At 36.9% G+C, this 14,055-nt stretch overlaps 2 protein-coding genes across 4 annotated transcripts in view; both read left to right on the plus strand.

Moving 5' to 3' along the window:
- The window catches only part of HSPD1 (heat shock protein family D (Hsp60) member 1), a 349,976-nt gene that overhangs the window by 174,126 nt on the left and 161,795 nt on the right, over nucleotides 1-14,055 (plus strand). The gene's annotated exons all lie outside the window — the stretch shown is intronic.
- Nucleotides 1-14,055, plus strand: part of RFTN2 (raftlin family member 2) — a 76,216-nt gene that overhangs the window by 1,887 nt on the left and 60,274 nt on the right. For all 3 annotated transcript variants that reach the window (XM_069070140.1, XM_069070141.1, XM_069070139.1), the window contains exon 2: nucleotides 11,845-12,028. In XM_069070140.1, coding sequence (XP_068926241.1) covers nucleotides 11,845-12,028 — 184 coding nt within the window. The remainder of the gene's footprint in view (nucleotides 1-11,844; nucleotides 12,029-14,055) is intronic.

Consider the following 14,055-nt stretch of genomic DNA (forward strand, 5'->3'; position numbering starts at 1 on the left):
ATACCTATATGTACACAGGATTTTCAAAAAATCTTGCTGCATTTTGAAAACTACACTAAAACTTTTGGAACACCGACTATTTTTTAAGGTATACTTAAAAGTGACTGTTTTTCTTAAGCTACTTATAATCTTTATAATTACCACATTTTTATTTTAACTGTAAAAATAAATTGGTTGTGATGATTGTGGTCAACTGTAAATAAGAGATTTGGGTACTAAAATCAAGTAAATTTTTTTCTAAAATAATACATGAATTTTTCGAAATCCTTTTTTTCCAAAAATGTCACGTATAAAAAAAAATTATAATGTTTATATTCCAAATAGCTACTTTCTTTGAGATTTAAGACTGGTTTTCCTGAATCCACAGTATACATGTTCACACTGAGTAGCCCTCAAGAACTTTCAGCTATTTATAAAAATGGGAGCAAGAGCCATCTTGAAGTGGCATTTTAAGACATTTGCTCTTTTCTTTATGAAATCTACCATATAACTCAAAATATCCTGGGAAGGTCTCAAACTTGTCCCTCCCAGATACAGCATAACAGTGTTAAAGAAATTTGTATTAATGTGAGTTAGCCCAAAATCAAAAGGATGAGTATAGCATCAGAATTCAGTCTGGTTCTATCAATCTAAACCATTCTTACAGGAAACTGTCACTCCTACCTATTGTTTGAACTACTTTTGGAAATTAGTAGAATATTTAAATGAAAATGATATTCATTATCATTAGGGGGAGGAGTTCAGATACACACATGTACATTCATGTACACATGTGTCTACTGACCTTTGATGTGTGCACCCACATGTACACCTGGTTCCCATTTGGCAGAAGCACCTAACTCTTCTCATGCTGCATTCCTCATACTACCTCTCCCAAATGTGATCTTTTTTCAGTGGGAGCATGCCTGTGAATTGGAAAGCATCTTCCATCTTCCACAACTTTTCCCCTCCATACATTTTTTGAGTCTTATCTGCTCAATCTCACCCCCATGGACAAAAGGGAAATGGAGAGGTGTGTTTCAAAAATCTCTGCCTCCCATTCATCACTAAGCAGAAAGGTCCATGTGGTGCATTTGATTTCTTGATTTGTCCTGATTGTACAGAATAGACTGAAGTGACATCTCCTGCTGTCTATCAGAGGGTGATTTTATAACAACCGTTTTTTGGGAAAACAAAAAAGACAGCTTACACCCATGAGTGCTCACACTGAGCCTACTTTCTACCTCATCAACTTCATCATCCTTATCAGCCTGGGACAGATTTTTCCTTCTCTACTCTTCATCCCAAAGGGCAAGGCTGGGACTGAGCTTCTAGGGAAGGCAAGATACTTTTTGAAGCTCCTATCATCACATGTTATTTTGATTGTAATTTTAATTAACTGTTTATTTTCTAATCTGTTCTATGGCCTTTGTCTGGCTGTGTCAACTGTGTTATAGGTTAAATTGCAGATAAGGTCACATGAAGTTTCCACTGTGCTATTTTGGCTAAAATGAATGAAATGTTTCGTCATTTTTATCACATCACTTCCTATAGTCTTTAAATTGTAGGGAGGTTCACAATTGCCTTAAAAAAAATTCAACCTAAACTCCTTAAACATCTATTTTTGGGCACACACACACACACACACACACACACACACACAGCATTTGTTGTCATTCCTTCCCAATCCTTCCCACTCTGGAAATTCCCCTTAATTTCCAGTATATGTCTGTTTATATTCTGCTGCAATCAGAAAACTTCCTTACAAAGTAAGAGATTTAAACTACAGGCTACTGGTTTCTTCTCCCTTTAAGCTATTAAATGCAATATTCTTCCTATTGGAATATTCTTCTGACTTCCTCTCCTCCTTCAAAACTCAGTTCTTCCCTTGAGATCATTTCAGATTAATCTTTCTAAGTTAAAGCTATCAAATTATTATTACTTTTATTCTCTGTTCAGCTATAATTATTTATTTATATATCTCTGTTTAAAGTATGCTTTTTGTTGAAGACACTACTATCTTTCCTTCATTCAACATTCACTTACCAGACATTTGTTGAGTGTTTCCTAAAGGAACAAAGTTGTTCTAGGTGCTAGTAGTATTATACAGAAGTTTGAGAAAATAGTATCCATGACCTCAAGGAGCTCAGAGAAGAATCACTGTAGATCTGCTTTGTCTTAAGCTATATGTTAGGTGATGCCATACTCAATTTGATTACTGAATGCTTTGGTTTTCAAAATACAGATTCTTGATTCTTTATTGATTAATGCCTTTTCTGACAATATACTTACAAAGTTTAAGTTCTCATTTCTTTTTTGCTTTTTTGGAGGGCAATTGGGGTTAAGTGACTTGCCCAAGGTCACACGGCTAGTATTAGTGTTAAGTGTCTGAGGCTGCATTTGAACTCAGGTCCTCCTGACTCCAGGCCCAGTGCTCTATTCACTGCACCACCTAGCTGCCCCTAAATTCTCATTTCTTAAAGAAGATTGTGAGTTGTTGTTGGGATACGATCTTGGAATATCACCTAGTAAGACTGCAAAAATAGCCTGTATTTACATGTGTTCTTATTTTTCTTCTTCCAGAATGCAGTCAGTCATAGCAAAATTAGGTATATGTATTCTTGTCTTGAGAATTCATATAAATATTCATTGAATGCTGAAGTAGATTAATTTGTCATAGAACTTAGTAAAAGATCAGATTATAGGTTCCTTGTTCTGCCTTCTAGGAAACATAAAATCTACTAAATAAAAATGTTATCAAACCTACAGCTTCTTCCATTGGAAGTAAACCAAGAGATTTTCATCATCAAGAACAACAAAAAAATTATAGAAAAGTCAGTTACAGACAAGACATTGTGCTAAGTACAGGAGAATACAAAAAGGCTAGAACACATGCCTGCCTTCAAGAACCTTAGATTATATAGCAGAACAGGCAAAACCCATAGGTAAAAAAAAATAAATTATAATGCAAGGTAGCATATAAGTGCCAAATGAATGTACATAAAATGCTCCAGGAATTGAGAGAATAAAGATATCATTGTGAGCTCAGGTAATTAAGGAAGACTTGAACTGGCCTTTTTAAGAACACAGACAAGCATAGAGGATGGGAAGAGTTCCTTATAGATGGAATGTCATGAACCAAAGCACAGAGACAGGAATGTGCAATAGCATCTTCGTGAACAAATGAGTGAAGTTGTTTGACAAGACCAGAGTTTTATAAGGGAGTCATGAGAAGTAAGGTTAGTTAAATAGGTTGAATCACAGTATGGAAGGCTTTAAGAATTTGGACTTTCTTCTTTAAGCAATGAGAAACCACTGAAATAAAACTGTTTCTAGAAGCCAGTGGAATGCTTCTAGAAAACAATGTTTCTAGAAATCAAAGTCATAAAATGTATAGTTGTGACTATAAAATTAATAGCAACCTGTAGCATTATTTATTTCTTTTCTTAAAGAATTATGAAAAGGTGGGTGGCCATTGTTGAGTTAACAAGGGCAAAGGGACTGGGAGGTGTGATCATCACATTCCAGCCAAAACTACTGTTTGAAAGAAGAGCCATTCACTAATGTTATTGGCACAGAATTAAGACTATCAAGTAAAAGACTCAGACTTTAAATGTCAATCCTTTTATAAAGAAGTGTACATTTTGATAGACTTTGTTGTGTACTTTTCACCTCCATCAAACACTACCACTGCCTTGTATCCTTCCATTCCTGGCCCTCCTTTGTTCCCACTAAATCTATTCTTTGCTCTTATTGTACTTGCACTCAGTCCCTTAATATTCCTAATATCTCTCAGGTTGTCTGTCCTACCCTGGCTTTCCTTGGCTTCAGACCCAGCCTTGATCCCATGGTTGGCCATTATAATATTGCACTAGCTACCACCTTAGAATCGCTGCCTCATCCCTGCCATTCCAAATTCTCATCTATGGTAATGCTTGCCATCCAGTTTCTCTGCTCCTGCTAAAAGAGCTGCTGATGGGCACTGCTGTTGAAAATTAGGAAATCAAGCTGACTCAGTACAAAAAGTTTGGTCTGTTAATTCAGGAAGATCTAGATATAAGTACAGCTTATAACATACTAACTGTGTGACTTTCAATACTCCCTAGCAACTTCTAATACCCTGAATTATAGATGAGTTGCAGGTCTGTATCCATGAAGGAAGTTTCCACACTGGGAGTGCTCCACAATGATGAGATCCCTTCCCTTCACACACACACACACACACACACATGCACACTCACCCCTCAATTGCATTCTTTCTACTGCTTGATAATCTTTCATGATCATCATTGACTTCCTATCTCATTCCTCATGGGAATTGTTCCAGCCTTTCCTTCTTTTCTCAACCCTAACAGTACCCTAGCCCCAAACACTCAGAGTACATGACCTAGGCTCCTACTTCACTGAAAATACTGAGACCATCTAAAGTGAACTTCTTCAACTGCCTTACTTTATTCCTCAAAATTCAACATCAACATATTGACATACCCTTTGTTCTTTTTACCTTTAGACCTATTCTTCACTAAATCTAATCACTCCACCTGTATCCTTGATTCCGCAATGGAATCATACCATTCCTTCCTACCTTCTCCATGTCCTAGGTACAGCAGTCATTCTTTCTCTCTGTCCCTCTATCTGTCTGTCTCTCCCTCCCCCTGTCCCTTTGACCCCTTCTCTTTATTTCTCCTTCATATCTTCAGTCTCTATTTATTCACTGGCTTATTCTTGCTTTATAAATATGTTCACATCTCCCCTATCTTAAAAAAAAGTCTTTCTTTGATACTTATGTCCTATCAATTATACCATCCCCTTCATTGTAAATTTTTTTCTACCTAATCCTTCCACTTCCCTGAGTTTTTACTGAAATTACTTTCTCAAAAGTCAAGGATAACCTCCAAATCTTTGATCTCTTCTGCTTCTGACACTATCAACCACTCCTTCCTTCTGGATACTTTCTCCTCTCTTGGCTTCAAAGATACACCTAACTCTCCTGGTTTCCTCTTACCTCTGTTACTACTTACTCTGTCCTTCCCTGGGGGAAGGCTCCTCATCCTCCCAAAAGGCCTTTAACTTCAGAGTCTGTCTTGGCCTTTCCTCTTCATACTCTTCCTTGGAAATGTTGTTCACTTCAACAACTACCTCTATGCAGATAACTCTCAAAATTTAAATCTCCAGTCCTGACCTCTTTTACTAACTTTGAACCTGCATCTCCAATTGCATCTGAAATCCTTTCTTGTCTATTCCACCAAGAGATCAAATTCAACAAATCTAAAACAGAACTTATGAACTTCACCTCTAAACTTGTTCCTCCTCCTGAATCTATTTCTGTCCAGAACAATATCATTAACCATTCCTCCCACATTCACAATCTTGGGATTATTATTGACATCCTTCTTCCTTGTCTCTTATATCCAACAAATTATGATGTCCTATAAATTCTGCCTCCAAAATATCTCTCACATTTATCCCATCCTCTCTATTATGCCTTCCACTACCCTAGTAAAAATCCAAATTATCAATCATCTGAATCATTCCAAGACTCTCCTAACAAAACAGATGGGCTTTTGTGATTTTAAGGTTTGGAATTAAGGAACCATTAGTAGGGACATTTTCTCCGTGTCACTCAGTTCTTTGTCAGAACCTGTTTTATAAATTGATGATATAAGTATTATGTTCAAACTAAATATTTTTCATTTCTTCATTCACTTGATAAGTATTCATTGAATGCCTGTTATGTACATTGTACTATATCAGGATCAAATGAGTTAACAGGTGAAGCACTATATAAATGCAAGCTATCATTGCTATTACTTGCAGAGATCAGGGGAGGGATGTAATGAGAAAAAGAGAGCCCTCCAGAGCTTATAACATAGTTGGGGAAAGAAGCAGCACATAGATGAAATGTTTTAGTAATCTTGTAAAACTATTGTGGCTAGGAACCAAAGTGAATAATTTCTTTTCATTGTGTTAAATACATTGTGTTGGTATTTTCTGGCATGAACAACATTTCTTCATTCAAGTGCTCATAAAACCACTTTTAGTTTATTAAGGACCATGAAGAGAAGTGAATTCAACAAAGAGAGACAATGTTATCACCACTGCAATTCCTGAGTATAGTGCCTGACATGTAATAAGTACTTAAAAAATACTGAATGACTGTCTTGCAAGTTTCACTGACTTTATCAGAATCGTTGAGGAGTAAGGGGTTCTACCTGAGTGAATTTTCCACCTACCAGATGTTTATTCTTTAAAAAGCCATTTTACAGTAACTTTACTAAAATATATTACACACTCCTAGGCCTCTTTGATGGAGAATATTGAATATAACAGGGGATAGTACATATTAGGTAGATATTCCAAACTTATCCAAACATTAGTATTAATGGGTAGGTGTCAATTTAGAGCATGTTATTTACTGGATTGGGGCAAGAGATCTGTCCTTGGTTCTGTGCTATTCAGCATTTTTATCAAGAAAGCATAGATAAAAAAAAGAAAGCATAGATAACATGCTTATCCAATTTGCAGGTGGCACAAAGCCAGAAGGGATGGCAAACATGAAAGTCACAGAATAAGGATCCAAAAAAATAATCTTGACAGTTTAGAACAATGGACTAAACCTCAAAAAATTCAATCTGATAGGGACAAAAGTGGCTTCAGAAAAATCAACTGCACAAATATGAGGTGGGGAAAAATGTGATTAGGTAACAGTCTGTGAAGAAAAAACCTGGTTCTGTGCTTGCTTGGTATGACACTATAACATCACAGCCAGAAAAGCTAACAAATTCTTTATTTTCAGAAGTCAGGTGTCCAAAACAAGTGTGATGATAGCCCTGCTGTATTCTTTCCAGGCCAAGGCCTGTTTGGAGCATCACGTTTGGTTCTAAGTATGACATATTAGAAATGATATTAAGAAGCTGTGGCACGTCCAGAAGGATGCACCCATAATGGTGAGGGTACCCATGCCATATGGAGTGAAAGGACCTAGTGATATTTTTTAGTCTAGAGAAGTGAAAACATTATATCTAAAAATATTAAAGGTGTTACACAGAAGAGGAATTAAGCTTGTTCTACTTGGCACCAGAAGACAGAAGTAGGATCAGTGGGGTGGAAATTTCACAGGCAGAATTAAGATATTAACACGATGAAAAAAATTTCAGTAAAATATCAATATTCTTCTCATACCTCACTTGTCCTAATTATTCTTACTACCTGCTCCCCAACTCTTTACTGCCTCTTTTGTTCCCTTTCCCCGCCTTCTGTATACTGGAAGTACCCTGGCTTCTTTGACTCTTTCCAGTATTTCCAAATAAGTGATAATAAATTAGGCAGACATGTCTTTAGCATCACAGTTGCCCATTCTTTCAGACTATTCTTCCCCAGTGTTTGGCATGGTAGCACAAGATGCGGATGGGTAAACGCATTTATACAGTAGCAGGAACTTGGAATTGAGACCTTAGAGATCAAAAAAGCTTATATGAATATATGAAATAAATATGGAGGAAGTCTTGTTTTAATCTAATTCAGCCTATCACTACCAAATTCATTCTGCAAAATCTCTGACTGATCATTATATCTTGCCTCTGATAGAAATATACCAGTGATATCAAAATAAATATGCACACTGCTTTGCAAAACATTCCATTCCTTTGTTGGTCAACTCTAATCATTAGAAAGCTCTTCCACATATTGAGCTAAATCTGCATTCCTGTAAATTCTAACCACTGGTCCGGGTCTGTCCTCCAGAATAATACACAAAAAAAGCCTTTTTCCATATTACCTTTCAAATATTTGATTACTGTTCTATCTCCCATAAGACTTATCTTTTGTTCAGTCATTTTCAATCCTGTCCAACTCTTTATGACCCCATTGAGGTTTTCTTGGCACAGATACTAGAATGGCTTGCCATTTACTGTTCATTTTACAGATAAGGGAACTGAGTTAAGTGACTTGCCCAGGCTCACACAGCTAGTAAGTGTCTGAGGCCAGATTTGAACTAAGGAAGATGAGTCTTCCTGACTCCAGGCCCAGTGCTCTATCCACTCTGCCACCTAACTGTGCTATCTTGCCTTTACCATGCTAAATATCTCCATTTTCCTTAACTATTCTTCACATGACATGATATTCAAGCAACTCATCTTCCTAGTTGTCCTCCTTTAGAGTTACTCTAATGCGTCAATACTCCTCTTAAAATGTGGCTTTCAGAACACTGGTTAAGATAACTTGAATGTGATCTGAAGCAGTATAGAGTACTATGGTAATATTCTTTCTGAATGCTTACTTTGAAGGTTCTGTGATTTCATCAGTGTGGACACTTCCATCTCTATGCTTTTTCTCCATGTCTCATTCATGTCTGTACTTTCCCATAAAGCTTTCATTTGTGTAAGTTTCTGGAGATTCTTCTTAATTATTTTTGTATCTCATACATACCAATGTACCAATACAACTTTTCATTAATATATTCTCTTCCTTTGGGCTCCACAACATTGTGCCCTCCTGGTTTTCTCCAGTTCTCATGGGTTCTTCTCTGATCCTCTTCTTCATCCTGCCTGCAAAGTTTGGACATAATCAGAGCTCTGTCTTTGACTTTCTTTTCTTCCTTCCTCTTTTCTCCCTGCATTCTTTCCTTTGGCAATTTTGTCCCCTCCCATAGTTTCAGTTATCACCTCCCTGCAGATGGAGCCCAGTTCTCTCTGAGGTACCGTAGGTGAGTGATATAGTGCAGAGGATGCTGGGCCTGAAATAAGGAAGGTCTGAGTTCGAATGTGACCTCAGACCCTTAACTGTGTGATTCTCAGCAAGTTATTTAACTTCTATTTGCCTTGGTCTCCTCAATTGTGAAGAGGGGATAATAACACCACCTACCTCATTGGGTTGTTTTGAGCATCTAATGAGATAATATTTGCAAAAAGTGCTTAGAACAGTACTTGGCACATAGCAGGCGCTATAAAAATGCTTTCTTTGATATTTCTCAAAAGAACTTATTCCTCCCTCTTTGAATCTCTTAGGCTGTTCTGTTTGATTTTTCCTATGAATTTAAACATTTACCAACTTGTTATCAGTTATTTATATTTATGCCTCATTCCCCTCCCCAATTCCCATTAGATTGTAAGCTTCTTAAGGGCATGAACTGCCATTTCCCTTACAGGAACAAGGAGAAATTGGTACATTTGAAAACTAATCTCTGAGAAAGAACAACACTCAGATTTATAGTATGTTTTTTCTCTCCTGTCAATAGTATTACATCACAAATTCTAGCATAATTGTTTTTATTTTGAGGATCCAAGCATTTGATAGGACTAAGATTTTTCAAGTGTGTTTATTTTCCCACTTTACATATAGCATGTTGGTGGACTCCCAACTAGGATATATGCCAAGGCTGAGAGGGGCTTCAAAGGCCCTAAAAGACCAAAATATAGAAAAGGAGCAAAATAACTAGGCTGACATCCAGGAGGGATTCTGAGCCCAAGCTAATTAACAATTATAGCAAAGCACACCCACTTATATAAACCAGCTTAGTACAAAAGGCCAGCAACAAGGGTGGTATTTCTGCGGACCATAAGACATATAGTAATTGTAAGCAGCTTTTTCAAAAGTAATTTTGACTGTCTTTTTTACTTTTTTCTAATTCATATGTGTATATATGTGTATGTATTTTACAATCTCAGCTGCTTAGTAACCTGAAATAACTAGCATTTTTTAAAAAGAATCAAATTTCTTAAAAGTTCTTGTCTTTTTAGAGAAGACAGCATATAGTCTTTTTTTTTTAACTTAAAATGAAGTTGGTTATTTTAGTACTTCAAAGATCCATGATTTAATCAACATAGGTCTTCCCCTCTACCAACACAACTCACAACTCCTAGGCTTTGGCAGACAGTCTTTGTGAGTTGCTGTAGCCAAAAGAAATGATCACCCTGTGGCCATTTGGGTAATGAAAGTCTCCTAGTTTAGCTAGGCTGGTTCTTAGTCATCAGGCACACAACCCATTCCAGGCTCACACTTGGAATCTTTCCAGGTTGGTAAGGATTGCCAGATTTATGCTTTCCTGGTGTAGTCTTTAAGAATCCAAGGCATGGGCCATCCGTGCCTTGATGAATTACGGAAATAGAACTTTAAGTGCCATTGTGCATTTTAAAATACATCCATTATCAAATGGCTTTAATTGAGTCATAAAAGTTATATGATAGGTGCCTAGTAATTGAAATACAGTTTTAACCATTGGAACAAATAATAAAAATACATCATACTTAAAAACAGCTTTAAATGTCCTATATTTGCTAAGATCCTATAGTGCTTTTTTGGTATATCATATGTTCTTAAAATTGGCTTATTTAATTTTCTCTCTTAATCAACCACGACTATGCTTTAGTCCTTCTTTTAGTTTTAAATGTTTTTATTTATAAATCAGAGCTAGTACTCAAAATACTACCAAAAGTAAAAACAACTGGGATATTTTAAAGGATGTACCAAACAAAGGACAACCAAACAGGGCTGCATTATTTAAAATGAAGCCCAGCTGTTTCTTAAAAGTCCAACATTATTCTCTTTGTTTTCACTCCTGCTGTTAATGATGAAGAGGAAATACTTAAACAATTACTTTAAAGCAAAAAGAGGGATGAAAAATTGTGGGAAATGGAGTGGCCTGGATTGTAATGGTTTTCTTTTTTGCATGTTTATAAAGGTTCAGGAGAAGTTGGCATATACTCCAATTGGTGGTGGATTTCTACTCAATTGCATGGGCCAGAACTTGTGGGTGTTGGATGGCTGGTAGTAGGGGGTGGAGTATTTCCTCTGATCCTTTTTCCTCATCTATTTCTTAACCTCCTTCCTGTGCTAATACATTCAACAGCATTTCTTTGCCATAAGGTACTGGCAGTGCTTCATGGGGCCAGTGTCTTAGATGACTGTACCTGGAAATTATTTCATGTTTTATTATTCAAGATCATTAAGTTAACAAGTCTATTTCTAGACATTGGTTCTTGAATGTTTTCCAGGAAAATGAAAAACTCAGAGCTTTTTTTTTTAAAGTTGTTTTTGTAGTTGTATTGCTAGTACAACATTCAGGACATTTACTCTAATTTTATATCCCTTCTGTTTTGTATTTTATATACTGTGCTAACTATAGCCTACTTAAAGATTTTAATTAAATTGTACATTTTAGACATTTTAAGTTCCTTTGTTTTTAGAGTTGTGACTTATTGAAGATATTTAATTTTTTACTGAAAAATATTTAGGCAGTTTTTAGATTTTCTACGACAAACTACTATGTAGAATATAGATTTTTTTTAATAACCTAATCTGAAATTAAGTTGCATTTGTGGCAGTCATATGCCACAGATTTACCAGAACTATCTACATTTCAAGGGGGAAAAAAGTATACCTTTAAGAAGAAAACATTTGTCAGACTATGTGTCCTGATCTTTGCTTTAAAAAATATGATCACTTAGGTGGCTAGGAGTGCTGGCACTGGAGTCAGGAGGACCTGAGTTCGGATCCGGCCTCAGACACTTAATACACACACACACACACACACACACACACACACACACACACACACACACCTAGTCGTGTGACCTTGGGCCTCAAATCCAATTGCCCTCCAAAAAGCAAAAAGAAAAAAAATATGATCACAGTAGCCATGTGATATTTCTTTTTTGTTGTTATAAATAGACATAGGCAATACTATGTAGTCAGGTTTTATGACTTACTACATTGCAAGTTCCTATAAAGTGGAAACTGTGTCCTATTTATCTTTACATCTCATCAGGGACTAGCACAGTACCTTGCACATTTAGATTGCTCGATCACCATTTGTTAAATTGAATTGAATTGAACTATGATGCTTTCCCTTTTCTTTGGACATTTCAGCTTCTTCAAATCCAGAAGTTATTAAGATCAGCTCAATTCTGGATATAGCACCAAAAGTTGAAGAATATTACATTAAAGGCTATGTTGTAGGAGCTGTTCACCCTGTTGTATTATCTGTTGGACGAAGAAGACACTTGCCAGCAAGCCATCTATATAGAGTTGTACTGTCCCGTTTAAAATTCAGGTATGTTATTGACAGAAAGAAGAATTACTCCAGATGTCATTACTTATTCTTAGTTGAATAAATGAATTTTTACAAATCCATTTCACAATACAAAGATTGTTTTATAAATCTTTTCTTCTCTTGACCCAGTGATAAACTATTTCAGTGATGCTCAGTGTCCTACCATTGCATGTCATTAATCTACCTCATCCCCAACTCTTGGTCATCCATTATTCCCACCTGCTGACACCCACCATCTTCCATCTTCACTCCTACTCTAGATCAATCAAGTGCTCCTAAAGGGAATTAAGAAACTATGAGTAAGTCTTCTGCAAATCTGTGCTGTCTGACCTCAATAGAGTCTTCATTACTCTATGACAATTCTTGTATTCATTTTTATTTTTTTAATTCCTGCCATATAATCCATAGAAACTATTCCTCTTTCCTCAAGTCCACAACTAGATTCCCTTTCTCCGCCTTCTTAGTAGATGACCTCTCCTGCTTCTCTAAGACCAAGGCTGTCTGAAGTGAGTTTCCTCAAATCACCTCCTGACTTGCTGAATATCGAGGAGGAGGAGGAGGAGGAGGAGGAGGAGGAGGAGGAGGAGGAGGAATGAATGTTCCCACCACTGGTCAGTATAGGGAATTAAACTGTGTAAGGAAGTTACTTTAGTAATAAGATACTTGGCTGAGAAGCCAAATCCTTAGGATGTAATCATCACCTCTTGGTTCCCTTTTAATATGTCCTGACCCTCCTCCTAATTTCCATTTTTAATGACACTACCCTTTTCCCAAGAACTTCAAAATGAGACCTCAGAGTTTTATTTGACTCCTCCCTTTCTCTCATTTCCCTCTTACATCCAACTAGTTGCCATGTAGTATTGTACTTCCACAAAATCTTTTATCTGTACCCTGCTCTGCACCCTAAATTCTAGTCTTTATCACCTTTTATCCAGACAATTGTAGTAACTTGCTGACTGGTCTCTTGGCCACCAGTATCTCTAACCTTTACTCACACAGCTACCTGAGTAATCTTTCAAATGCACAGCTCTGATCACTTCCATTATTAAAATAGCCTTCAGTAGGCGGCCAGGTAACACAGCGAGTAAGAGCACCGGCTCCAGTATCAGGATGACCTGGAGATCGAATCCCGGGCTCAGACACTTGGCACCCACCCAGAAACACCTGGCCGTGTAACCTTGAGCAAGTTACTTAACCCCAATTGCTTAGGGGCGGCCAGGTGGCTCAGTGAGTAACAGCACCGGCTCCACTGTTGGGATGACCTGGAGATTGAATACCAGGCTCAGACACTCAGCACCATACCCAGAAATAACTGGCCGTGTAACCTTGAGCAAGTTACTTAACCCCGATTGCTTAAAAAATTAAAAAAATAGCCTTCAGTGGCTCCTACTTGTCTGTACAATCAATTACAAACTACTTAACCTGCATCCAACACCCCCTCCTACTTTAACCTATTTTTCTAGCATTAGTTAATATTGCTGTATCTCATACACTCTACCTTACAAAGTAGACAATGCCATGTTCTCTTCTCTCATTATGCTCTCTTTCATTTCCAAACCTTGGTTGTCATCCCACAAGCCCTCAACAGGTTACCCTGCCATTCTGCCCTGTCAAAATCCCTCCTTTCCTTCAAACGTCAATTCAGGTGCCATCTTCTCCAAAAATCCTTCCTTGATCCCAAACCCTACTGGATCTTCCTTTGTCAAATTTCTCACAGAACTTTGCTTAGCAATTTTCACACTGTAATTGATATTATAATTATTTCTGTATTTGTCTTATCTTTCCTGCTAAATGCCTTTTCTTGAGAACTGGGAATGTGGCTTATGTTTATCTGTGCAGCTCCAGTGCTCATCTTGGTGTCTTACTCTCTGTAAGAGTCTCATAAATATGTTTAATTGAATTGATTTAAATGGTAGCAGCTGAAGTTAGCGTCAAATTGTAAAATGTGGTCATTAAAATAATGAGAAATTTCAAATTTTTTAAAGTATAGATTAACCTCTTGAACTTTGTTGGCTTGTTTTCCCCAC

This window comes from Petaurus breviceps, unplaced genomic scaffold (assembly GCF_028583685.1).
Source record: "Petaurus breviceps papuanus isolate PSGF00001 unplaced genomic scaffold, PetGlider_PUasm1.0 90804, whole genome shotgun sequence".
Classification (NCBI taxonomy): Eukaryota; Metazoa; Chordata; class Mammalia; order Diprotodontia; family Petauridae; genus Petaurus; species Petaurus breviceps.